The 24,914-nt window shown below is 41.9% G+C and overlaps 3 protein-coding genes across 3 annotated transcripts in view; 1 reads left to right on the forward strand and 2 right to left on the reverse strand.

Annotated features, from left to right (window-relative positions):
* The window catches only part of DNAH12 (dynein axonemal heavy chain 12), a 59,620-nt gene extending 56,733 nt beyond the window's left edge, over positions 1 to 2,887 (reverse strand). The window contains exons 1-5 of the mRNA XM_069028251.1: positions 2,681 to 2,887; positions 2,471 to 2,544; positions 1,512 to 1,675; positions 1,196 to 1,286; positions 894 to 920 (exon numbers count right to left, since the gene is read on the reverse strand). Of these exons, the coding sequence (XP_068884352.1) occupies positions 894 to 920; positions 1,196 to 1,286; positions 1,512 to 1,675 (282 nt within the window). The 5' untranslated portion in view covers positions 2,471 to 2,544; positions 2,681 to 2,887. The remainder of the gene's footprint in view (positions 1 to 893; positions 921 to 1,195; positions 1,287 to 1,511; positions 1,676 to 2,470; positions 2,545 to 2,680) is intronic.
* A 376-nt stretch (positions 2,888 to 3,263) lies between these two features.
* PDE12 (phosphodiesterase 12) lies at positions 3,264 to 7,984 on the forward strand. Its single transcript, XM_069028128.1, has 3 exons — positions 3,264 to 4,521; positions 5,572 to 5,650; positions 6,381 to 7,984. Exons 1-3 carry the CDS (start codon positions 3,283 to 3,285, stop codon positions 6,821 to 6,823), a joined length of 1,761 nt encoding a protein of 586 aa, XP_068884229.1. The 5' UTR covers positions 3,264 to 3,282; the 3' UTR covers positions 6,824 to 7,984.
* A 5,634-nt stretch (positions 7,985 to 13,618) lies between these two features.
* On the reverse strand, positions 13,619 to 24,355 carry ARF4 (ARF GTPase 4). The gene is made up of 6 exons (XM_069027713.1): positions 24,031 to 24,355; positions 17,908 to 17,988; positions 17,302 to 17,411; positions 16,097 to 16,168; positions 15,461 to 15,586; positions 13,619 to 14,573 (listed from the first exon to the last, which is right to left on the reverse strand). The coding sequence occupies exons 1-6, from the start codon at positions 24,095 to 24,097 to the stop codon at positions 14,487 to 14,489; spliced, it is 543 nt and encodes a 180-aa protein (XP_068883814.1). The 5' UTR covers positions 24,098 to 24,355; the 3' UTR covers positions 13,619 to 14,486.
* Positions 24,356 to 24,914: the final 559 nt, after the last annotated feature.

The raw sequence follows: 24,914 nt of genomic DNA on the forward strand, positions 1-24,914 counted from the left end.
TGTATTTTTGTGTTAAGCTTGGCAAAAATCTCTTTTTATTCACAATTTTTAATCCTTAAGGGCAGGGTATTTAATCTAATCTTTTCAGTATTCAGTGACTAATATCCTAAAAGCTACTCTGTGGTTGGTAACATGGTCTCTTTGTCTTAATGTTTAAATATCAAATACTGGTTTTGTCAGTATGGCATTTTCCTTGGTTCTCTGCTGAAGTTTATGGCTGACAATAAAGCAGTTCAAGGTTAAGGTTATTGCTCTTTGGACAAACACTTATCTGGCAAAAAGTGTGGACAAACATCCCCCATAAGGGGAGTGGGTCTTGGCCAAATAAATAGGTATTTCTGCTTTTGATTGACAGCTTTGTTATAAAATCACTACAGTCTACAGATGAGTTTACCTAACAACAGCTAAGCAAAATTGGTGTTACCTTAGGCTACTTAATATAAATATTTCAATACTAATTTGAGTTTCAACTGGCTTTCAGAGATGAAGTCTTACTTTAAAAGCTATACAAAAATTTCAGGATTAGTGCATGTTCTAAGGATTAAGGGAACGATGTCAAAGACTACTTTTTGTACAGGCTAAGTTACAATCTATGACATCAACTGAAAAAATCCTCAAGCCTGTTAGGTTTTTTTCCTAAGTAATGATCTTTAACTATGATTAAATTAAATATTGATAGACGTACTTTCTATAACAGAAAAATAATTTCCCTCTACAGGTCCTCTACAGGACCACAAGAGAAGTTTCCTATTTTGTTCCTATTCCATTTTTCCCCACCAAGACTACTTTTTCTTGTTTAGTAACAATAATTCCACATGACATACTCAACTTCTCTGAATAAGGACCGTTCACTCTTCTACACTAAAATAAGCAAATGAAAGAATTTAACTCACTCTTTGTTGGCTTTCTTTATCAACCATCTGTATAAAAAGAAATAGAAAATTGTTATGAAGAACATACAAAAAAAAATACCAGAAATCTAAAATTTTACAAATATTATTCCTAAACAAAGACTTTATTCTATAGATATACAGGTATACATTTCAGTTGGATTACCTGTGTATATAAATATATTTACAAATTACTGAGGAATGAAAGAAGTATCTTAAAGTAAATTCTAATGAGTAAAATAAATGTCCCAATAACTAAGAACTAAATAGGTGAGACTTAAAATAATAAAGAAATACTTTCTCACAGTGGAAGGCAGTTCTGTGATAGGAGGTGCAGCATGTCTCTTATCTCTTTCATCCATGGTTACGTAATAGACTTCAAGAGCTCGATCAATTCTAAAGTAAAACACAGAATCAGAAGCGCAGAAAAACTACAAATAATACATTAAAAATAGTGCTAACACTTTAATCAATCCAACCTATTTTTTCATTACCAACTCCTTAATCACTAAATCTCACTATAATTACATTAAACAAACACCATTATTATTTGTCAAATGTCAAATGTGCATTGTCTCTTTCACTTGAATTTCAACATGTCTTGAATTACATGAAACTCACAGTAACTGATTAAGCACCTCTTCCTGCTCCTTGCCTCTGTGGTATGCCAATAGTTTTTTCTGTGATGGTGACGTTTCAGATATGACTGGTGGAGGTAAAGCAGCGGGACGAAACAAAGTTCTCAAAGTGCGTTTATTGGAAGTTGCTTCATCTGAGTGCTCCATCTAAAACCATAACCAAACCAAGATTCTAAAATACAATCCTGTCCAGAAGGAATTTAACAGAGACATATATTAAGTTGAATGTACATAAGACATAAAATGAGATCCTCAGGGATCTCCACAGTTTAGGTATGACAATTCAGCTTTCAAAAAAGAGAACAATAGTTTATATTATAAAATTGCAAAGTTCAAGGGAAAGTGTGCATATACAGAGCAAGAAAGAAAGAAAGAGAAAGAAAGAAAGAGAAAGAAAGAAAGAAAGAGAAAGAAAGAAGCCCCAACAAATTTGTGTTGTGCGACTGGGCTAAGGTTCAACTAAAAAACCACCCTTCTATGGCGGTTTAAGCGGTTGAGTAATGGCTATTTCAAAGACAGACGGTCGGGTTCCCCTGGAAACACGATGCACAAACTCACAAGTGCATTTCAACAGGTTCCCACACGGGAAGAGAAAGCCAAAGCTACCTCCTACATCAGCGGTATGTCCTAAAAACGCACTAAACCGGGTGGTGGTGGATGCACCACAGGACACAAAGCTCAGCTACGGACAGCCGCGACGTTCTCCCGTCTTTTCCCGGCGCTCCCTCAGCCCCGCCGCTCTCACCTCTCCCGGCGCCCCCAGGACAACAGCGCGGTTGCCCCGGAGCCGGGCGGCGGGCTCGGGGCTTTCCCTGGCCGAGATCAGTGCCTCTCGCGATTAAAAAAAAAAAAAAAAAAAAAAAGAAAACAACAACAACAAAACCCAACCAACCAACCAACCAAAAACCAACCAAACAAGCAGAGACTTGGAAAAAACCTTACCTTGACCGTCCCGGTCTGCCACAGGACTGGCACAACCCGAACGAGTCAGAAAGACCCTCTGCTCCAGCCTCTGCCTGCACCAAGCGGATCACAGCAACAATCCTTGAGAAATTTTAATACCCTCAAGCATCAGGTGGCTGTTGCTAAGCTTCTGCTTTTTGTACAGCTATAAATGGAAATTTTAAGGAACTCCAGAGATTTGCTACCCACCTGCCCACACTTGACAAAGAGGCTTTAAAACCCTAATTTTGTGTCTGTGTGGGCAGAGCCCCACGCGCAGAGGCTGCGGAAGCAGCGGGACGGAATTTTATGTGTGTTTTCCAAAGTCCTGGGCACTTTCCTAGCGTGGCTGTCACAGCCCGGGACTATTCGGCGTGAAGTCTCAGCCCAGACATGAAATGTTTTCTCGCGAACAGAACACAGACCCAAACCCTTGACATTAAAGGATTTATCCATAGGCAGTTAGCATCGGGACGTTATGAGGGAGACCCGCCCACGCCTCGGACACCTGTTGGCCAGGAAGCTGCGCTGAGGAGAGGGGGTTTCGTTGCTGAGGGACCAGAACGCGCTGGTTCCCCGGCCGGCCTGACTCACGCCGTTGCCGGCGGGTTAACGGCGGGAGAGGGGCGCGCGCACCGGAGCGAGCGGACAGCCCGGGGCGGGCCACGGGGCACCGGGAGGAGGCGCTGCCTCACGGCCAGCGGCGCGCGCCCGCCCCCTTCCCGCCTCCCGCCGCGCGCGGAGACGGCGCAGCCCCGCCCCGTCCGGCGGTTCCGGCCGCGCCCCGCGGAAGCCGCAGCGCCGCCGGGTCCATGTGGCGCCGGCTCCGCTCCGCCCTCCGGAGCCTCCGCGGCTCCCCCGCCGCACTCCCGCCCGGCAGTGGCGGTCGCCCGCCCGCCGCCATGGAGCGCGCCGTGGTGCGCTGCGTGCCGTCCGAGCCGAAGCTGAGCCTGCGGTTCGTGCTGCCCGACGGCAGCGCCCGGCACATGCAGCGCGACCAGGCGGAGCCGCTGGGGCGGGCGCTGGCGCGCATCGCCACCAACGCCGCCAAGGGCCACGGCAAGGCGAGCAAAAAGAGCAAGAAGGCGCGGGCGGAGGGCGGCGCGGAGGGCGAGGCCGCGGTGCCGGCCGTGCGGCTCTTCTCCCGCGACGGTGCGGCAGTGGCGGAGGAGGTGCCGAACGCGGCCGCCTGGCAGGACGGCGCCGTGCTGCACATCGGGGACGCGCGGTACCGCGTGGAGCGCAACCCGCCCGCGCTCACCGAGCTCCGCCTGCCGCGCTCTCTCCTCGCCGGCTTTCCTGTGTGCCCCAAGGTGAGCGCCGAGTTCGCCGCGCCGCAGCATTGCCTGTTCCGCTGGTTCCGCGAGCAGCGCCCCGCGGGCGGCGGGGACGCGGCGGGGGAGGCCTGGGTGGAGACGGCGGCGGCCGAGCGCGTGTTCACGCCGTCCAACGCGCTGGTGGGGCTGCGGCTGAAGCTGCGCTGTACGCCCGGGGACGGGGAGCAGCGCTACGGGCCGGCGCGCGAGGTGGAGAGCAGCGGCCCCGTGGAGGCCGGGCCCGGCGCTTGCACCTTCGACGCCCGGCACCTCTACACCACGAAGGTCTGCGGCCACGGCTCCGTCCGCGCCGTCTCCTACAACATCCTGGCCGACACCTACGCGCAGACGGAATTCTCCCGCACCGTGCTTTACCCCTACTGCGCTCCCTACGCCCTGGAGATCGACTACCGCCAAAACCTGCTCAAGAAGGAGCTGGCGGGCTACAGCGCCGACCTTATCTGCTTGCAAGAGGTGGACAAGTCTGTCTTCGTTGACAGCTTGGCCCCGGCCCTAGATGCTTTTGGACTGGAAGGGCTGTTCAAGATTAAGGAGAAGCAGCACGAAGGTCTGGCCACTTTCTATCGAAGGGACAAGTTCAGCCTCCTCAGCCAGCACGACATCACTTTCAGCGAAGCCCTGCTCTCAGAGCCGCTGCACAAGGAGCTGTGTGAGCAGCTGGCCAAGTACCCCGTGGTGCAGGAGAAGGTGCTGCAGAGGTCATCTGTGCTTCAGGTACCAGCTTTGACATGCCTTCTTCTCTTTTCCCTCTTTCTTTTTTGTTTCTCCTCCTCCCACTATCTCCAGTCAGGTGCAGCCGGGCCAGCTTTGTTGAGCCTCAAGCAGAAGAAGGGAGATGGGGGATTAACAATTTGAAGCATGGAACTATGTTATGTTCTCTGTTAGCTGTGGTAATGGATAGAGCGGAAGAGCAACTTAGGAACAAGAACAAAACGTTGAGACCATACTGCGCTGGATATATGGAATTACCAAAATTTGGTTAAAAAAGGCAATATTATTTTGCTTTAAAATGAAGACAGCTGTTGAGATTCTGGGCCAGGTAGTGATTCCTTTGGCTGCCAAGTTTTTCACTATTTACTCTCATACATCACAATGTATTTTATGAAACTTAAATCATATAAATCACTTCTAAATAAGTTAATTGAGTATGCTTTATAATGCCTCTTTAGGAAATGACAGTAGGGAGACAAATAAGGTTGGACACGTGTGTGAGCTTCCTAATGCCAGAGGGTCTACCCACAGAGCTGTTGTGCAAGTACAAGTGTGTAAGATAGAAGGCTGTGTCAGGAACTGCAGAAACACTGGTAAAAGTTTCCTACTTGTGGACTGAGTAGGACTCAGAGGATTTCCTTGATAACTAAAATCACTTCCAAATTTATGTTCAATTTAACAATTATGGAATGCCACATTTGCTTGCCAAAAATGGAGATTTAGCTCCAGTTCTGTTGCAGAGAGAACTGGTGAATAGAAAATAAAAGTATTTAAGAATGGTACAGCATGAACTATATCTTATGAAAAAATACAGCCAAACCATACAGTCAAAAGAATGTTTGTGAAATACCTGGATGTAGTGGTAATATTTTGGCTGATACCCAGACCTTATACAGAAGATTAATGAAAAGCAGAGCTCCTAAATTGAGTTTATTTGTTATGAGCTTCAGATTCTTCGAACTGGATTGCCAAAGGCAGAAGCTGACTAGTGCATTTTTAAATATATAAGCTCTCTATTTAAGACTTTAACAACGACTGCTTTTTCTCTTAAAGGTTTCGGTTCTTCAGTCTTCAACTGATCCTCCCAGGAAGCTATGTGTAGCAAATACCCACCTGTACTGGCATCCCAAAGGTAATTTTGGCACATTCCTACATGTAGCATAACTGGGTTTGGAAAGGTTTTTGCTCTTTGGGAGAACAGATTTCCCACCACTCTTTTGCAGCTATAGCCTTTTCTTCTGGAACTGAGTGTTTCCTGCCTTACTTCTTATTTAGATGAAATCAAGCCAGACTCCTAGGTCTGGTTATATATTTATTTTTTTATTTTCTAGTCTGCCTGGGAGTCAGTAGAATGCAGCTGAAAGCAAGGCAAGTCACATTACACACAATTCACCCAAAAAGCAGACCATAAAATAGAGAGAGCTTTGTGTGTGCTTGTGGTTTCCCAGGCCTGTTGAACATAGAGCTCTCTTGGGGTACTGCCAGGAGGGCAACCAGATTGGGCTACAGAAGCTGTTAGAAGAGTTCTTCTCAATTAGTTTTCTTTTGTTTCTGTGCCTTTTTTGGAATATTATTAGGATGGTTGCCATGAAATGGAAAACTGCTGTACTATGGGTGTTAAAACTTCAGAGTTCTTGCATGTGCAAGTTTAAGTTAAAATTGTCTGCCTCTCAAAAACTTTCATAGTCACAAACTTTAAAGGCTTCTTAATTCATGAAAACTATTCTAAAATGCAAGATTGCTGTTTCAGAGCTATATATGCTTAAATGAGCAATCCAGTGAGCACCTCCAGTGCTGTTCTGCATTATTTGAAATATTACTTTGAAATTACTATTTGAAATAATACTTTTTTATATCCTTAGGTGGGAACATCCGTCTGATCCAGATTGCTGTAGCCATGTCTCACATCAAGCATGTAGCATGTGACTTGTATCCCAATATCCCAGTCATATTCTGTGGAGATTTTAACAGCACACCCTCGTCAGGAACTTACAGTTTTATCAGCAGCGGTGGCATTGCTGAAGATCATGAAGACTGGGTCTCAAATGGCGAGGAAGAAAGGTGCAGTATGTCTCTAAGCCATCCTTTCAAACTGCTGAGTGCTTGTGGAGAACCTGCTTATACAAACTATGTTGGTGGGTTTCATGGATGTCTGGACTACATTTTCATTGACAAAAATGCTCTAGAGGTTGAACAAGTCATTCCATTGCCAAGTCATGAAGAAATAACAACCCATCAGGCTTTGCCAAGTGTTTCACATCCTTCTGATCATATAGCACTAATATGTGACTTGAAGTGGAAATAGAGCAGCTCTCGCATGCTGCTTTTGGAGGTTTTCAAACAAGAAATTTAATTTAATGTACTGCTGGGGAGCTAAGGTTAGACCCTGACTTGTATGCTACTAAAAGGAAAGCCAAAACAATTAATGAAGAGTTCATGTGTTCAATGGCTTTACTGAATATTATGACACTGCTCAGAATATTTGCATGACAATTTCCTCCTTTTTTATATGGTAATGGGAAAAAATATACTTAAGACAGGGTTTTAAAAATTGGATTATCATATACCTTTCTAGTGGTGTTTTTAAAGGATTAATAATTATTTTATTTTAAAAATATGAATTTAATCTGATTTGTAAGACAGTGTACACATTGAACCCTGCTTAGTTCAAAACCAAACACAGAACCCAAACTCAAATGGATCTAGTTGACTCAACTTCACTGTAATTAATGTAATGATAATTTAAGTTCAGAAATTGTCTTGTTCACTTACCATTACTATGGCCCAACTTTTGGTAAGTTGCATGAACAATGTACTTGTACCTACCAACTTCTGAAAAGATGTTCTTAATTATCAGTGAATACAATAGTCAACCATGTTAAATTCAAGGCTGTAATTGATGTGGAAGAAATTTGTCTGCCCATGTAACACGGGTAATGAGGATAATGTTAACGACTGGTGAAACTGGAGTACATGAAGAAACAGCATCTGCTTTGAACATCTGCTCCTTTTGGTTTGAGTCATCGACAAGAAAAGAAATACTGGAATTTAGGACTACCAGCTTTGTATGGGAAGGAGCTTTTTATCAATATCATCCATTTTTAGGTGGGGAGAGATACAGAATAGTGTGGTGCATTAGCTATCTGTGCCTAAATCTTTACAAAGAAACACAAGTGACTTGCAAACCTTTATCACAATGGTGGTATTTTGTTCCTCTCTTGCAAAGACAACCTGAATTTTTAAGTGTTTTTACGTGCACTTTTTCTTTCTATAAATAGCCTGGTTTTCCCTATTTTGTAGAATGTGGGGAAGTGTATTTTATCCATACCTTCACTGAATGTGTTGGAGGGGGCTTAATCATTTAACAAGCTTCTTGCCCTGCATCATTAGTCCACAGGAAACAAAGAGCATTTGGAAACCATTCACTAGATCTTCCTCTTTTGCCTAATAAAACTCCCTTTATCAATTGTCTGTCACTTGTCAGTTGTTTGGGGTTTTTTTCTAGTTACTGACTGGTGTCTTTAATGGCAAAACAAGTGTTTTGGGTTGATAAAAGCTGTGTACTCTACTTGCACACCTGCTCACCTCCCCTGCATTCTGGTGCACTGTAGTTGTAGCTGGGACTCACTCAACTGTTTAAATGCTACTCAAACTAGGCAGCCACTTTCAAGTGGGATATTTCTGAGGCTTGCTGGTGCTGTCTCTTGCCATAGTACTTGCTATGCTGTGAAGGGTGGTGCTTTGTAGAAGCTTGTAAATATCTGCTCTTTTCTGTTATTTCCAATACAATTACTGTTGTATTTTGCTACTGTAGTGCCTGGGCATCTGACATGATGCTGGTAACTGCAGTAGCAAAGCCCTCAAGGCAGGTTTACCTTCAGAGATCATACAAAGTTAAAAAGATACAGGCCCATAATTCTCCAAATGTGTTTCAAACAGCATGATGTGAAAAGACAAAGCTCATGAACTGTCCCATATTTTATTACCAACTCTGCACACAGATAAAGGGAAATGGACAAATTCCACTACTCTGAGTCTGTACAAGCCTGTGTTGCTAAAGAGCTCATGTGAATGTCCCCTGCAAGTAGCTTTTTTTCAGCAATATAAGCAGTTAACCTTCTCTCTTATCCCAGACTCTCTTACCTGATCCTGCTTTCCTTGTTCCTGCTCATGCCACACCAAACTAAAACAGGGACATGATCCTGTTAAAAATACAGTGTCTTTAGTTCTCTTGCTTGTATTAACATTTTAGTGGGTCTTTATGTCCTGAACTTACTTACCTTAAAGCCATTTGTGCCCAAAGAACAAGATACAGGCTTGGAGGTGGAAAGAGGTGATGAAAGCTTGAAGCAAGACAAAAACCTTCTCCAGCAAATCCACCCCAAAACGTAACACAATACCTCAATGAAAGGGTCCTCATTTATTCCAACAGCTTTGCCAGGCTTATATGTAAACCCTCAGATTTCTGGTTTTGTTAAGTCAGCACTTCAGCTAAGCCAAATGGAGCTAAGCACCTTTGGATACAAAAGGGAAGCAAAATGGAATGTGGCAATAAAAGTGGCAATGAAGGATGTTAGATCACTGCACTAGTGGATTCCTCCCGAAAAATTGGACCCTAAATAATTTGGGTGGGGTCTTTGATCAGTTACTGTTCTAAATCTAATTAAAGTGTAATTCAGTCTTGCATGAGTTGATGTCTGTACTCTTCTAGACTGCAAAGTTGATAATAAAAGCATCAGTGATTCACAACTAAACTTCAAGATAGAGGTGTGACGAGAAAATCTTGCAAACAGAATAGAGGCTGTAAATCCCCTATCTGGGCAAATAGTTTTTACTAATTTAGTAAAGGAGGGAACACTTTCACCTGAGGATGTAAAATTTGCAAGCATATGGCATCTTAAAGGGCAGAAAGATTAATTGGGAGATCTGTTCAAGAGAAAAATTCAGTATCAAGACCAGGGAAAACATTGAGAATGACTGCATTACAGCTGAGTCAGAAATATAGAGGCCTACAAATTGCCAGCTCTGAAAAAAATTGAGAGGGAAAAATAACAAATTCCACTGAGTAATGCAGGCTTGTAGGCTGGCAAGAAAAATGTCTCAGTCACTTAGAACAGTAAGATTGCAATTGTGAAGTTTGGAAGTGAGATTGTATTACACAGGCTACTTGAGCTCCCTGTATAACTTGAAAGAACATTACTTTCCTCATTTTTAAGTAGCAATCCATTACACCTGGGTTACTTCATCTTTTCCAAACCCAAACATTAAAAATCTGTAACTTATCCCTGGAACCAGAAGATGGAGCTGCTCAGAGAACAGACTTGCCTGGTGCTCTACCTCCCTTCCAAGAAACGGCAGCTCGCTCCTGCTCGCTGTGCTGGCACTTGGGCTGCTACCTCTTTCCTCCTTCAGAGCAGGGAGAGGCAGTGCACAGGGAAGCTGGAATCTGCAGGAAGCAAGCGGTGAGGACAAACACGGCACTGGAACCGGCCCTTGCACACAGCAGATAATCCTTTACTACGTTTAGGAGGAAATTCAGCCCCGTGAGCTGGTGGTGAGGAATGTCCAGACACAGTATCCTCCCTTTAGTTAGGAAACTGCAGCAGCAGAGGCTGACTGCCAATCGCAGCCTGTCAGGAACATGTCAGCATGTCTGGAATGAGAATGCAGCACTAGGGTTTAGATTAAGAGAGGCACAGTTCAAAAAAACTGGGTTTTTTGGGGTGAAAGGCAACCCTTAAGTACACCTTTGGCCCAGAGCCCCATGCTTCCAAGCTGTATTTACATCTGTGTGAGGTAACATATGGTGCTTCCTACTGCACATATGGTGATTTTAACTCCCATCTTAGCTCTTCCTACATCTCTGGACCTTGCCCAGCAATTAATTCTTCCTCTCTAAATCCCATCCAGAACCCACATTTGTGGAAGTCCCATTCAGCTTGTCTCTATTTTATTTCATAAACCTAAACTCACCTGTATTTGTTCCTCATCCAGCAATTGGAATGATCCATGCCCTTCACAACAAAAGATTGGGTAGGATTTTCTTTGCCTCTTTGTAAATGTGTGTGGAATTTGTTTGTTTTGATTACTCTACTTCCTCAGACCAGCCATTAAGGAAGAAGGAAATTCTCTTTGCCTTCTACTTGAATTTCCCATCTCTGATTCATTAAATTCAAGAGAGACCATGCTGCTTCCTGCCTGGCTGTTGTCTAAGGAGGGAGAAGTTTCTTTTCTCATGCTGCCTCCTGCTGTGGACAAACTCATCACTCACAGTAACGTGACAGAACTAAGGACACTGAAGCACTGGCCTTCTGGACGCAGCAGACTTGGCTCATTTTTAGGCTCTGGGTATTGTGAAATGTTTACCTGTGTATTTGATACATACAAAATCAACCAAGTTCTGCCAGATCCTTCAGACTGGTCTGGCAACTTGGAACTCCTATTATTCTTTTCCCTGACCATATCCATTCCAGACAAAGGGGTCTCTTAGCCTCCTGTGACAGTACTTGAGTTCTTGCACATCTCTTGTGTCATTGCTATTTTTGAAGGGTATAATTCAAGCATTGTGTGAAGTACCTTCATGTATCGTGATAAAGCAAGCAATGATGCTAAATATGACTGAGAGAAGGAGGAAGAAAGGAGAAAAATGGTATGAAAAACCCAAGGGGAACAATACCCAGTGTGCTAAGGCATCAGAGCTTTCAACATCTCTAACTGTGTAGTTGCCTCGATTCTCACATTCTTGGCATAAAATAGCTTCAAATCTTCCAGCTCCTACCCAGTAAGAGGAAAGGCCTTAAACATTTCAGTTTTGGCAGGTCTGCTTTATTCATAAATCCAACAGCAGCATACGGAATGTAATTTCTTAAGTCCCCATTCTTGACAAGGGTGGGAAAGACTATTTGGACACGGTGATGTGCAAAGTTTCATCATATTGCACTCAAACTGCCTTTGTCCAAACATTTTTAGAAAGATTTCTTAACAAGGGACTAATAACTGGGCTCTGAATTTTTGTTACTAGCAAAACCCAAACCAGTGCTTTACACAAATGGGCCACTCCTGTAAGCAATGAAAAAAATGAAAATCATGCATGTACTTAATATTCTAGAAATAAATTGTCACCAAGGTCAAATAAAAGAAAACCCATTCATTCTTCAGTACTTTGCTCTCTATAGTTAAGCTGGCCATCTTACACACTGAAATAAAGCCTCCCATATACAAATATTACTTGACTAATTCCCCAGTGCAGTAGAACTTAACCATTGTTTGAATATGAAGCTGATGTTTACAAAGAGAAATTTCAGCTACTGAAACTCACGATTTCCTGTCACTACAGTGAACGAGGAACACGTTTTTAGCAGTCTTATGCCTGTTCAAGATTTTGAACTTCTGGGACAGCAGCTCAGTTCAGGTATTTGACTTCTGATAGGGAAATGACAAACCATGTTACTACCTAAACTCTTAACAGACATGAAAAAATTGGATGCTCAAGGGAATTTCATCTTCCTCTGGAGAGAAGAGCTGTACTGCATGTTGTTACTGATATACAACATTAACTTTGTCTTACTGTATTTCCATGCAAGCTGTAGCCTTAACCCTCATGCAGACTCCATCACTCTTAAATGAGGCTCAAGATCTTAATTTCTTTCTGACATTGAGAAATTATTCATTTTATAGCAGAATTACACCTACTGATACAAAAAACCAAACATGTTGACTCTGAAATATGAACTTATACACATGCTACAACTCAAAAGCATAGTGGCTTAACAGAGCTCACCTAAACCTGAATATTTACTCATTTAAATAATTAAATCTCTCCCAGGCAGAATGTTTCCTTCATGGTAATAGGCCTAATTTAAGTATCTACTGTTTCATTTAAAGACTACCTCTAACTGTGTAAAAAGCACTGTTTCATTTTAACCTACTGGGACTACAAAAACCAGCTTGCATTAGGCACAAGCTGTCTCTTCTGAACAAGGTGTACCTTTTAAGGTTTAACTCAAGGAACTGCATTGCTAGAAATATGCACATCAACAGCTACTGATCAAATGCATGGGTATATCAGCTTTGGTTAATAAGTAATCAGCATTTCATTAAAGGTGCAGGCAAAACCCTTCTCACCTTACACTGTCTCCTGGGTTTCCGTTACACATTTGAAGACATTTAATTACTTGTATTCAAAAACTCTGGAATGTTCCCTGCTTAGCTGTCTTCACAGTAACAGTACCTTCTAAGAACTTAAACCTCACTTACAGCAGAAGCTGCCCAGGAAGGTGTTCTGAACCAAAACTAGCTTGCGTTTACTGGACCTCATCACCAGGATTTCTTGTAGCAAGGGTAACCAGACCTGGGTGGAAAATGAGGAGCACTTAGCCTGAAACTGCAACAGAATCATGCTTTCGGTTCCTAAAGACATCCAATCAATAGAACAGCATATTTTAGCAGGAGGGTTGAGCAATATTTGCCTAGATACAGCAGACAAGCAACAGAAAAATAGATTCTAAACTACCCATTAATAGTGGCCTCAAAACTCATGTTAATTTATGCCTTTTGAACTACAGAGGTGTAAGGGGACAGAAGTATGAAAGCTGACAGTAGCAGTTGTATAGAGAAGATTTTGGGGGGCGATTATCAGCATTATTATAATATTTGCTACATCCCTGTAAAAGCACTCAAGTTACCTTCCCAGCTAGCCACCAACAAAACGTGTGACTCTCCTACTGGAAGCCATGTTGGTTTTGACATGTAGATACAACTATGAAACAGACATGCATGCTTTTCAGGCAGTTTGAATTTGTTTTATTACAATTTTTTAACTGTTAGTATTTTCATATCTGGACATCTTAAAAGGAATTTTAGATTTACAACTTCAAAAGACATTACAGAATTATGTAAGCCCCGATGACAGCTACTCTACTGCACTGTATACAATTTGGTTGCCTCCCTTCTGTGTCCCGCTCTCCACAGCTCCAAACAAGTGAAAATCTGAGACTGGTGTTCATATTCAAGCTGCAGGAAAGCTCAGTATATGGAAAAAGAATAAGTGATAATTTGCATTCAACTATTTCAGGAATCAAGAAGAGCATACACAGAACTATACATTTTATCATTTTATTAGGAATAATTCCAAGTGGGTTATGAAGAAACTAATCCATTGAGTTTGATGAATTTTCCAAAATTTCCTTATGAAGATATGTTCACCAACAAACAGTAAAACTTCAGCAGAACTATTATACACTGGGCAAAAATAGTCAGGCTGATACCAAAAAGCAACATGCAACATAAAAAAAAAGATACAATATAAAGGAAGACAATCTGCTGAATATTAAAAACAACCTCAACATGAGCTCTTCGCAACCAGCACAGAACTATTCTACCCATCAAATCCAATTCACACAAAGGCAAGTTGGGCTAACAGAACCCAAGGATTAATAAAATGTTCCTCAGTGCAGTAGATTTGTATAGTGTTTTAGAGTATTTCCTTGGCTTGGAACAAGCAGTATTAGGAAATCTTTTTGGCAAGGGAGAGAAATAAATACATACGGAATGCTACATTTTTAAATCAGCAGACTGTCTGAGGAATGAAACAGGGCATCAGTAAACTAAGAGTAGCAGGGAGAAAAAAAATTAAAACATTAATTTATTGGGGCTCAAAGAGTATTCAAAACAGATCTTAAAGATGTCACAATAACTATACTCAGGCATTTAGGCTAACAAGGGGAATAAAATCAGAAGATACACTTTTTCCAAGTTAAGGAGATTTTTTACCCAAGCATATTGCTACCTTTGCAACATGTAGCTCGGTAAACAATAATTGGCAACGAAATAAGTTGAAACGCTGTAATATCCTGCCCAAATATCAGTTCCAGATACTGTAATAACCAAGATGCAAACTAATTTTGTTGTAACAAGCCTAGACCACTTATATCAAACATGTCCCTGGTGAAAGAGTCATCCAGTTGGAATTAGCGTTTTGAGAGTTCATTTGACAGCCAGTCAAGTCCCTCATACAGACCAGTTCCTTGTGTAGCACAGGTAGCCTGGACATACCACTGTTAACGCAGAACACAAAAATTAAACTTAAATACTGACAAAATGCAAGCTAAGTTATGACAGTATGTGAGACTCTTTAGTGTTGTTATAACTGTGTTAGTGCTGTAATAGTGTTCTTTCAGTACTGTTTTGTGCTGTAAGTAGAGTCAAGATTGAACAAACGGTATTTTTTAAAGTTCTGAGAAATACATATAGGGTAGAGGAGGTTCAGACATTATCCAGAAACTCAAGTGTTGGCCTACTAAAGGCTACAACACAGTTTAAGGCACCAAGAAACAAATACAGAACTTGTATTTGGTTTACATGCTGAAAACTACTTCTTGTCTCTGGAAGACTGCTCTTCAGGAGGTGGACATGGAATTATCTAAATGAATGGACCTCTGAAACAGCTTCTATGGACAGGATCTTAGTGTGTCAATACAAACACTGAGACTACAAAAGGTGGGATGGTTTATGTGAAGCAAACCTGCATCTCTAAAGCTTGAGCAGATGGAATCGAATGCTTCAGAAGCTACCTAATTTCCTCCTGGAAGTGGGAATGCAGAATGCATTTGCTCTCCCAGAATATTGTGAAAACAGAAAAGCCCATCACATTCTTTTGTCAAACGCTGGATGTGTGTATTTCAGTGACTGACTGGAGTATTTGCATGTTTTCAGAAAAAGGTAAAAAATGAAACATCTGTAACAGCTGCACGCACTGGATTATACTTCTAAATCCCTTATTTTGAACAAGGACCTGAATTATGCGTTATAAAGCTTAGCAGCAGTTATGTGCATCTTTCTACAGAAAGAGGTGAAAACTACCCTTTCCCTTAGAGAAAATTTATGTTTATGATATAAAATAGAAAGAGAAAAGAGTTCAGCAATCAGAAAGTTTAGCACTTACAGTTCTGTTACGCAGAGACTGAAGACCTAGTTTATCTGTCATTTCACTGATTGCCATGGCATTTGGCAGATCCTGTTTGTTTGCAAACAGAAGCAGCACTGCATCTCGCAGCTCATCCTCCTGAAGCTAACAGAAAATACAGGCATGTTATTAAATTACCTCAGTTAAGTATATCAGTTACTTCAACAAACACTAAAAAAATCTAAATACTGATTAAAGGGTTGTAAACATCTTCACTCTGGCTCCTGAAGTCACTAATAAGTATTGAGTGAAATTTAACTAGTATACAACAGAACTCCTGCAATTAAGGAAACAATTTTCAATTTAGTAAGTTTAAATTTATGGGCACCCTGCTGATGAAACATTCTCTAGCACCAATTTTTTCTCCCCAAATTCTTTTTCTGCTGCATCTATCAAGGTTTCATGAATGAAAGGTTCTGACACATTATTAGTTCTCTACAGAGTTGAAATTACAACTCTGTGCACATGACCCAGAATTACCAGGTGAATACAATATGCACTGTACAAAGTCCCTAGAACTTTAAAATCCTAAATCTCTTAGGGAAACTGACAAACATCCAAAAATAGGACAAAGTCAGTCTAACAATGATACTTCAAGAAGATATTGATATTTACCATTTTCTGCAGCTCTTCTGCTGCTTCCTGGATTCTCTCTCTGTCATTGCTGTCTACCACAAAAATGAGGCCCTGTAGAAAGTTTAGCAGATTTGAAAAAACCAATGCAAATGTGCAGCACTATTTTAAAACTCATATTGAATATTGTGATTGCTTACCTAAGAGAGGGGACAAATTTAACAGAAATTTCTGTTTAAACAATGCATGATGTGTGTCTGAACAACTACCTAAGTCTCAACTTCAAAATAAAGGTATGAAAAAAATGCAGCAAAATTACATAAATGAACTCTTCCCCCCTCCCCTTTCACTCATCATATTGAAAATCACAAGTGCTTCAACTCCTCATATTTCACTGAAAAAATCCACACCCTTAAAGGAATGTCTGAATTTGTTTTAAAAAGTTTGTACCAAACAGTATTTCTAATAGCATCTCTGTTATTCAAGTGTCCTTCTTACACAATTTACTCCTAACCTTTCAGTCTGAAAACCTTACTTTTATCATTCTCTTCAATGAAAGAGAAGTGTCTTTTAGAAGTATTCAGTAACAGGACAGTAATAAGGAACTGAAATTAAGTATTACTCTACTCACAACAATATGGTGCAAGGTCCCTTTTGTCAATCCAGACCTCACTATTTTTCTGCACCAATCATATGCATTGTGCTGCACACAAATATCATGGAAACAATTCTATAGTCAACACAAAAAAACTCCAAACAAACCCAGTCCAAAAGTTTTCTGACACTACTAAGCAATTTACGTCATTACTTGTGAACCAAAGGAATCACATTTATGTCCCAAAAACTGACTGTAGTCACATCAGTGTGAAGCTGATACTTTTTCATCAACTGTTAACAAGATCTTTTATCATATTTTAGACACTCAGCTTACTAAAGACACTGATACAGCATAGTAAAAGCCATGTATTTTAAGAGTTCCTCACAAGAAACCAGTTGCTCTGGCACATTACAGAACACAGGTAAATCCTAAAGGACTTGATTCTTGAGAGGCTACACTCACAACTAGGCTTGAAGCCTTTAGGGTAAACTAACTTCAACCAGAATAAAATCTGGGTACCCTCAGAAGTTGCAGGTTCTAGTGCAAAGCCTTTCTGAAAGAAAGAAAACAACTTTCCATATATACTCTACAAAACACAATGAGGCTTTACAAAACAGGTCTTTAACTACTGCCATCTGAGAACTCTTACCTGTGTGTTTTGGAAATAATGCCTCCAAAGAGGTCTAATTTTATCTTGACCACCAACATCCCAAACTGTGAAACAAATGTTTTTATATTCTACCGTCTCCACATTAAAACCTAAAAATGAAGGAGTTTAGTAATTAGAATATTTAATTCTGGTGTTAAAACATAATTCTAACCATGTTAAAGATAGATACTTCATAAGTTACACTTCTCCCAAGTATGTATAAAATGGCTTCTCAATACTGAATTGGTGGATCAGGAAGAAAATTGACTGAAGGGAGAAAAAATAATAATCACTTAAATCCAAGTCCAAGTGGCTGAGCAAATCTTCCAGCCACAAACTGTGAGTGTTTGGGGGAAATGGTGTTTGGGGGAAGAGGTGCTACTGATCTGGTTCCTATCCTCCTGCTCATCTGCTACTGGCCAGAGTCAGACAACAGATTCTGGTCAGGATGTCTCTTTGGTCTGACACAGTTATGTTACGGCAGTACCAGACAGTTCATGTTTGTCTTGATCCTTATTCTAACAGCAAAGATAGGAAGTCCCTGTACCCTTCAGAAGCCTGTCAGGTTTAGAATAACAATAAAGATGTAAGAACTGGTGATCTTACCAATAGTGGGAATTGTGGTGACAATTTCTCCTAGTTTCAGTTTATAAAGAATGGTTGTCTTACCAGCAGCATCCAAACCAACTAGAAGGAAGAGAAAAATTGATTTAGTTCACAAACTGAACTACAATCTGCTAATTTAAAAACATGCCATTGTACATGCAGAGTACTAGGGGTTTTTTTACTAAAAACAGCTTTTTAAACACCCTTAACTAATTGCTGATAAACTACTACTATGTTTTTCCCCACCTCCTCTACCCAGCACTGAGAGAGAACAAGCCATGAAGAAAACAAGCTCAGTAAGACACTTCCATTCACAACCTAAGGACTCACAAGTTTCTAGTCATCTTTCTTAGTATTTGTGTTAACTAAGCTTTAGCATTCGCTTTGGAAGTTTCTTCTGTCTAAATCAGGAAGATTTTAAAAGCCTAGCAGTAATCTACAAGCAGCACACAATTTCTAACTGATCACACATTTGTTACTTCACTAAGCTCGGGAAGGCCTCACTTACTCAACCTTCTGCAAAGTTCAGCTTCACAGGCACACGGACCAGCTGAAGCTGGCACTATCCATCAAAAACACTTCTGTGTTCCTTATTCCAGTCTCTCCTCCCTTTGCTAAAATATTTCTTTAGCACTGACAAAACCACACACATAAGGAATCTCTCATCATCCCTCCACATACACCCCAAGGGCTGTAACTCCTCTTCAGGATATTGCTTCTATACATTGAGATGCACTAGGATGTGTCCATTAGGAGCCTCCACTGTTGGTCTTTACACAAGATCTTCTGTACTTAAATTTGCTCTTCTGTTTCTAAAACAAAAGTTAAGCTTGATGTTTTTCCAAGTAAGCTATGTGGTATTAAATATGTGATCCTTAAGAAATAAAATAAAATCAAGCCTAAAAGACTTTTTTTGGAAACGTATCACCAACACTGCATGCATACATTGTAGTTTTCCAAAACTATTTGTGAAACTGCTTATTGTGACGCATTTTAGAATACATAAATGTAACTCAGAATAGAATTCTTTAAATTAGAACCCAATACCTAGCACACAAGCACCTCCATAAACAGCAGGTACTAAACACCACAGCACAAAATGTCTGTCTGTGAAACTTAACACAGTCAATAACATTTTGTCCAAACAAAAATATACCATCAAAAGAATTAATTCTTTCACAAGAAACCAAATGCTATCCTCATTTTATAAGGATAACACATATTCTTAAGTGTTCTCAGTTAACTACCTACTCTGCAACTGCAATATATTAAGCTCTAAGTGGTTAGGTGATTTGCCTATTAATAATACAACTGTTTCCTTAACATGGCAAAAAAAAATGGAATTCAAAATTACCTACTTACTCAGAATGAAACCAAACTCTTGAAAAACCTCCTCTTTCTCAAGACACAAACTGCTGTTGCAGCAAACTAATTTAAAAACCCTATCTATAATTGTCCTATATTCTAATAGTGCACACAGGATTAAACATACCAATGCAGTTTCTTTGGTAATGTGATTGCATGTTAGAAAAAAAAAAAGTTGTTCTAATTCTTAATGTCATGACAGCATGAAGGAAAGGGGGTGGGGTGGGAATCTACCATCAAAACCAAAGCTCCTTGACTCCCCAAACACTCAAAATGAAATTTAAGAGTTTTAAGTTTGCTGTTTTATAAGTGTTGGTTTCTTTCAGAAACACACACAAGCATGAACAAAAAAAGTCACAGTGCAGCAGAAGTTACACAAGAACTTGCAAGTCACGAAACTTGTAAATGCCACAATTTTCCCCACACCAGTGAAGTGTCAAGTCACCTTACAAAACCCTCTAAGCCAACTTATGAACCCTCAAATACTCCATCTATGCTGAAAGGCAATGTTTGTAGCAGCACAATGCTTGAAACCCAACACTATTTTCACACAGGTCAGCCTCAAGTAAGCACTTGTTAGGATGCCTAGATCTTGATGGGAACATATAATGCCCATACATGATATGATAGGGTTTTTTTCTGGTAAATTAAACATAACATAATTTAGTGAACCACCAATTAGTTACAACTACTACTCAAAATTCTTCTCTTATTGCTCCCCACCAAAAAAATAACTCTGTTATCAATATAACAAACACTGACAAGATCTATTAAAATTAACGATGTAAGAAAGATGCCACTGTCTACACAAACTGTTAAAGTGTATTTGAGGTTTACACTAATAACAGAGATAAAGAAAAAAGCTAATCTCATTTCAAAGAATGTACAAAGGGTATTGAGATCCATTTGAAGACATGACTCAGAGTTAAGAAATGAGAAACTAGTCAAGAATTTTAAACTACTTTCTAAATTACAAAAATATTGCCCCAGTTATCCACTCTACCCGTGTGCCATGACCCACCAGCACCTCAGTGGTGCAGGCAGAAGGCTACAGTGCCTATGTAAGCACAAAGCCCAGAGACTTTGCTTAAATCCACTCTTACCCACAACTCTTGATTAAGCCGCTGGACTTTGCACTGAGGCAGGCTGAGCTATGGGGTTATGGATACATGTTTTCTTCTTCTGGCTTCACACTTGAGGCAGAAGCTTAACTGAGGGAAGGACCTTATGCAAATCACCGTGATCCTATTTGCAAAAACCACCTCTTTTGGTCAAACTGCAAATTCTACGAAGTCTAAAGAAGCAAGTCATGAAAATTAAAGCCTCCATTCATATTTCTTACTCCAATTTGCAATTAACCACCCTTTTAAAAAATTTCAGAGCACTAAATCACATTTAATCTTTTGAGCTGGTAGGAAGTGTAACTAATTTTTTTAGTAATCCAATAATAAACACGTTTACATTTGAACTGGAACACTAAATTCAAATCTATGAGCTACTGCCACATCATAAACTTTATCAAGATTAAAAGCCACATCTTAAAACCCCAAACAAAGTAAATTTCCAATTCTATATTTTCACTGATTCTACTGCCTGACTGACCATTGTCAAGACCAAGGTGTACGAGACTCGATGAAGGGTTAACGTTCAGCAGTTGTACTGCAAAGCACCAAGACTACAATAAAGTACAGATGGGAAGGACAGACCTGTACTTGCAACCATTTGTCTTTAAGCTGAATCAAACATCCTCTTCCTCTAGCTGGAGAAAAAATACCTACAATGCTTTCATGCGCTGCTAAAATCACTGTGTTTCTAAGCCCTTTACTCCTCTTAAAGAGTTTTATTCACAGCCTGTCAGTTGTGTTTCCAAATCTCAAGCTTCTAGTTCACTTGTCCCTGGGAACATCATCCCTGACCACATCACATCCTTCATTAACCAACTTCCTACTTTGATCACTGGTGGCTGAATATCAAGCTGCTTCTGTTATCACAGCACAGAACTTCATAAAAACTATAGAATGCCAACGGCACACAAACCAACAGTTGTCAAAAAAACCTCCCCAAATAAAAAACAGCTAAATGGTGATGATCTGTACAGCAACACAACTCCCAAAGAATCTGACATTTTCCACCCAATGTATTTAATAATTACCTTTGTATTTGAAACTCCTGAGTAGTTGCTATGTCAGTTAACACTTGCACAACTACACCAAGATACAGAACACTAAATTATGATACTGGAAGGTGCACAATGAATTGGTATCTTTTTTTTTCAAGGGCAGAAGACCATCAGTGAAGTTTCACAGACAGATGCATGTAGGGTTAGGACTCAGTGTTTCTACTCTTGATGCCCCAGCTGCCTAATCTGACTTTCAGACATTCAGCCCTATCCCTCAGTTCTTTCTTTTCCCTCATGTTATGCCTATTTATAAAGAAAATGCATGACTCTTTTTTTCAAGCATTTCTTCCAAACAGTAACTTAATGCTTTTGAAAAATAATTGTACAAGTGCATTTTTTAAAAAACAAAGTTTCAGTAACAGGATAACATTAAATGTCCACCTATTATCATAAATGCAGTTTGAGAACATAACAGATAAGTGAGTGCTGTTGGTAATGGTCCCTGATGAGAAATACTCAAATTCTGCAGAGCTCAATAACACAAAGTCTGTTCTAGGAGCTAAATTAATTCTAATTTATCTTCAATTCTGCAGAAACCAAAGAAAGCTGTGAAAAGGGAGTTAGAATTATAAATTAATCATCTGTTCATTATCAACTCACATAATATTTTTCCCCTAAGTACTTTACCTCATAAAGTTATTTCTTAATTGGTGTTCTACATATGGAAACTTACATGCTTGGCCTTGTACAGCCCATTTTCAAACCACACACCAAAAATTATAACCTTGAGGAAAAGTTTTAATTCTATCCCAGTATTCATTTCATTCAGACGTCTCTCCTCCAAGTACTGATATACGATGTAGGATGCTATAAAGAGATTATTTTTTGTTTTACAGGTATACACAAATTATGTCACATCCAGTGTTACATTCTGCTTCTAATCATCCAGTTTATGTCCTGTAACACACTCTCATCACAACATACCCCAAGTTTTACTCTCCTATACTATCTAACAAATATGGTGCTGTCCCATGCTCTGATCCAGCCCCGCATTTTAATATAAGGCCTTAAAATCAAAAATTTTAAGAAATAAAAAAATAAATTCATTTGAACAAACTGCTAGAAAGTGCACCTTCCAAAGCCATCTCTAACCTAAATTTGACCTAATTTCCTACCAATGAAGAGCTTTGCAAGTGGTTTTGATATGTATGACATCACTTTCCTGTTTTCAGTACTTTGCAGAATGTAAGAGAACTACAAATACCACAGAGACTGTCTCATCCTACAACCTACAGTCAAGATCACTTGAAGACTTCACTTCGTTCATTAAGAGACATATGAAGAGTCTGGCTGTTAGGGAGACAATCAAATTACCTCCTTGAAACCAACACATGAACTAAATAGCCTTGAAGACTAAAATTACTGGAATTATTTTTAAATGGATAAGAGTCTCTAATTTCAAACAGATAAGGTACAACAAAAATTACTGGGTATGCAATAACAAACTTTGCCATCACAAAATATATGGAGAACCTGAAAGATTATAAATAAAAAAAGCTGCACTGCTGTGTCTGCTGTGCATATCCAGGCAGCATTAGGGATGGGTGTGTGCCAGGAAGTTTCAGTTAGAACCCACTCCCATTGCTGGCTATATCCAAATGAGCACTTTATATAGTTCCTTACAACAAGCTACTTCAGTCAATGGCCATGAACCAAATTCCATTCACTTTGGTAACAGAATTTGAGAAAAATTTAGAGGCTAAGAACTGTTTGTACATAAAGCTTGCAGGGGTGGGTAAGTGGGTGGAAGAAGGCAGGGAAGAACTCAAAGCGGAGGAGGAAATACCAATGCAGTATGTGCTGGCTTTGACCTTTTGAACTATAATCTGAAAGTGAGAATCTTCAAGAGCCACTGGCTCCAGCTCCTACTCAGTCCGTGTCAAGGGAACAGATAATTTCAAAATAAATGGATATAAATCATTATGGGGAGACAGTAAAACTAAGCAAGTACTGCAAGAGCAGCCTAAAGGTTTTATGGGCTTGTACACGAGGCACAGAACTAATGCCCACAGAGGCTATACCGAAACGCCCTTTCACAAGAGTCAGGATACAGACAGTACAGCTCCCTACAGCTGCCGAAAATCGGCCATTATACGGCAGTTCTTACGCCCCTGATGCTGCACACACCAGGCTTTGTCACATCCTGCTTGCAGAGCCGCAGTGCCGGGGCAGGAGGGCACGGCAGGGGCGCGGGGCTCGCTCGGCCCCTCACCCGGGGACACCCGGCCCTGCCCGGCCGCAATTCCATCTTTGTTCCGCGCGCGGCCCGGCGCAGGTGCGGGAGCGGGGCTCGGCCTCGCCGTGCACGGCGGGACCGGGAGGCGGCGGGCGAGGCAAGGAGGGGAACGGGAACACGACGGGAGAAAAGGAAGGGCAAATACAGCCCGATCCGCTCACCCTTCCGTCCCCACCGCTCTCCCAGGGCCCCCCCAGCCCATGGGACGGGCACAGCGCGGTGTCCGCGCCCCGCAGCCCGGGACAGGGCGACTCCCCCGCTTTGACCCGCGGCCTCCCCTCCCCCGTCCGGCGAGACTCGGCTGCGCGGCCCCGGCCGGCCCGGGCTCCGCGGTGCCCCTCACCCATGAGGATGCGCATCTGCTTCTTGCCAAAGAGGCGCGAGAAGAGCGAGGAGATGGTGAGGCCCATGGCGGCTCCGGCGGCGCTGGGCGGCGGCGGGGGAGCGCTGAGGGAAGGAGGGCGGGAGGGAGCGCGGCCCGGCCGGTGTGCACGCACAGATCCCTCCGCGCGCGAGGGGAGCCCGGCGGCGGCGGCGGGTGCTCTGTGACCGGGGACCTCGCTCGGTCTCTGCCACGTCACGCTCGCCGCGGCCGCCCCGGCTCCAACGCGGACACGATCACGTCACGCTCGCCACATCCCCCGGCCACGGCACCGCCCTCCGCCACACGGCCCCGGCGAGGCGGAGACTACAGCTCCCGGCAGGCGGCGCGCCGCCCTGAGCCCCGCGCGCATTTGCCGGCGCCGCGGGGTACGACGGGGGATGTAGGCGGGCGCGCCCATCCGCCCAGCTCAGCTTCCGGGTCGCGCAGGGCACGCTGGGTGCGGCGGACCCCGCCTCGGCCGCGGGGACACGGGGCAGCCCCGGTAGCGCTGCGCTCGCAGCCGCCGGGCGGGGGAACGGCAGCACGCTGCGCTTCCAGCCCGCAGCGAGAGACTGGTGAAACCAATCCTCGGAGAGCCTCCAAAGGCGCCTCCAAATGCACCCCAATAGCGACAGGGACAAAAATAATAATAGATAAAAAAAAAAATCAAACAAGCCCACCCTCCCCCCCTTAAAAGCAAACCAAAACAAACCAACAAAAGGCAGCACTGTGATATGTTACTATTACTATACTATTATTATTTGTATATCTATATCCACTACTACAGTAATGATCCTTAGGCACCCCGGTCACAGCAGGGCCGTGTTCTCACCCCGCCCTGACCCTGCCCCGCGGCCCCGAGC

The sequence above is a fragment of the Aphelocoma coerulescens genome, chromosome 12 (assembly GCF_041296385.1).
Source record: "Aphelocoma coerulescens isolate FSJ_1873_10779 chromosome 12, UR_Acoe_1.0, whole genome shotgun sequence".
NCBI classification, from domain to species: domain Eukaryota; kingdom Metazoa; phylum Chordata; class Aves; order Passeriformes; family Corvidae; genus Aphelocoma; species Aphelocoma coerulescens.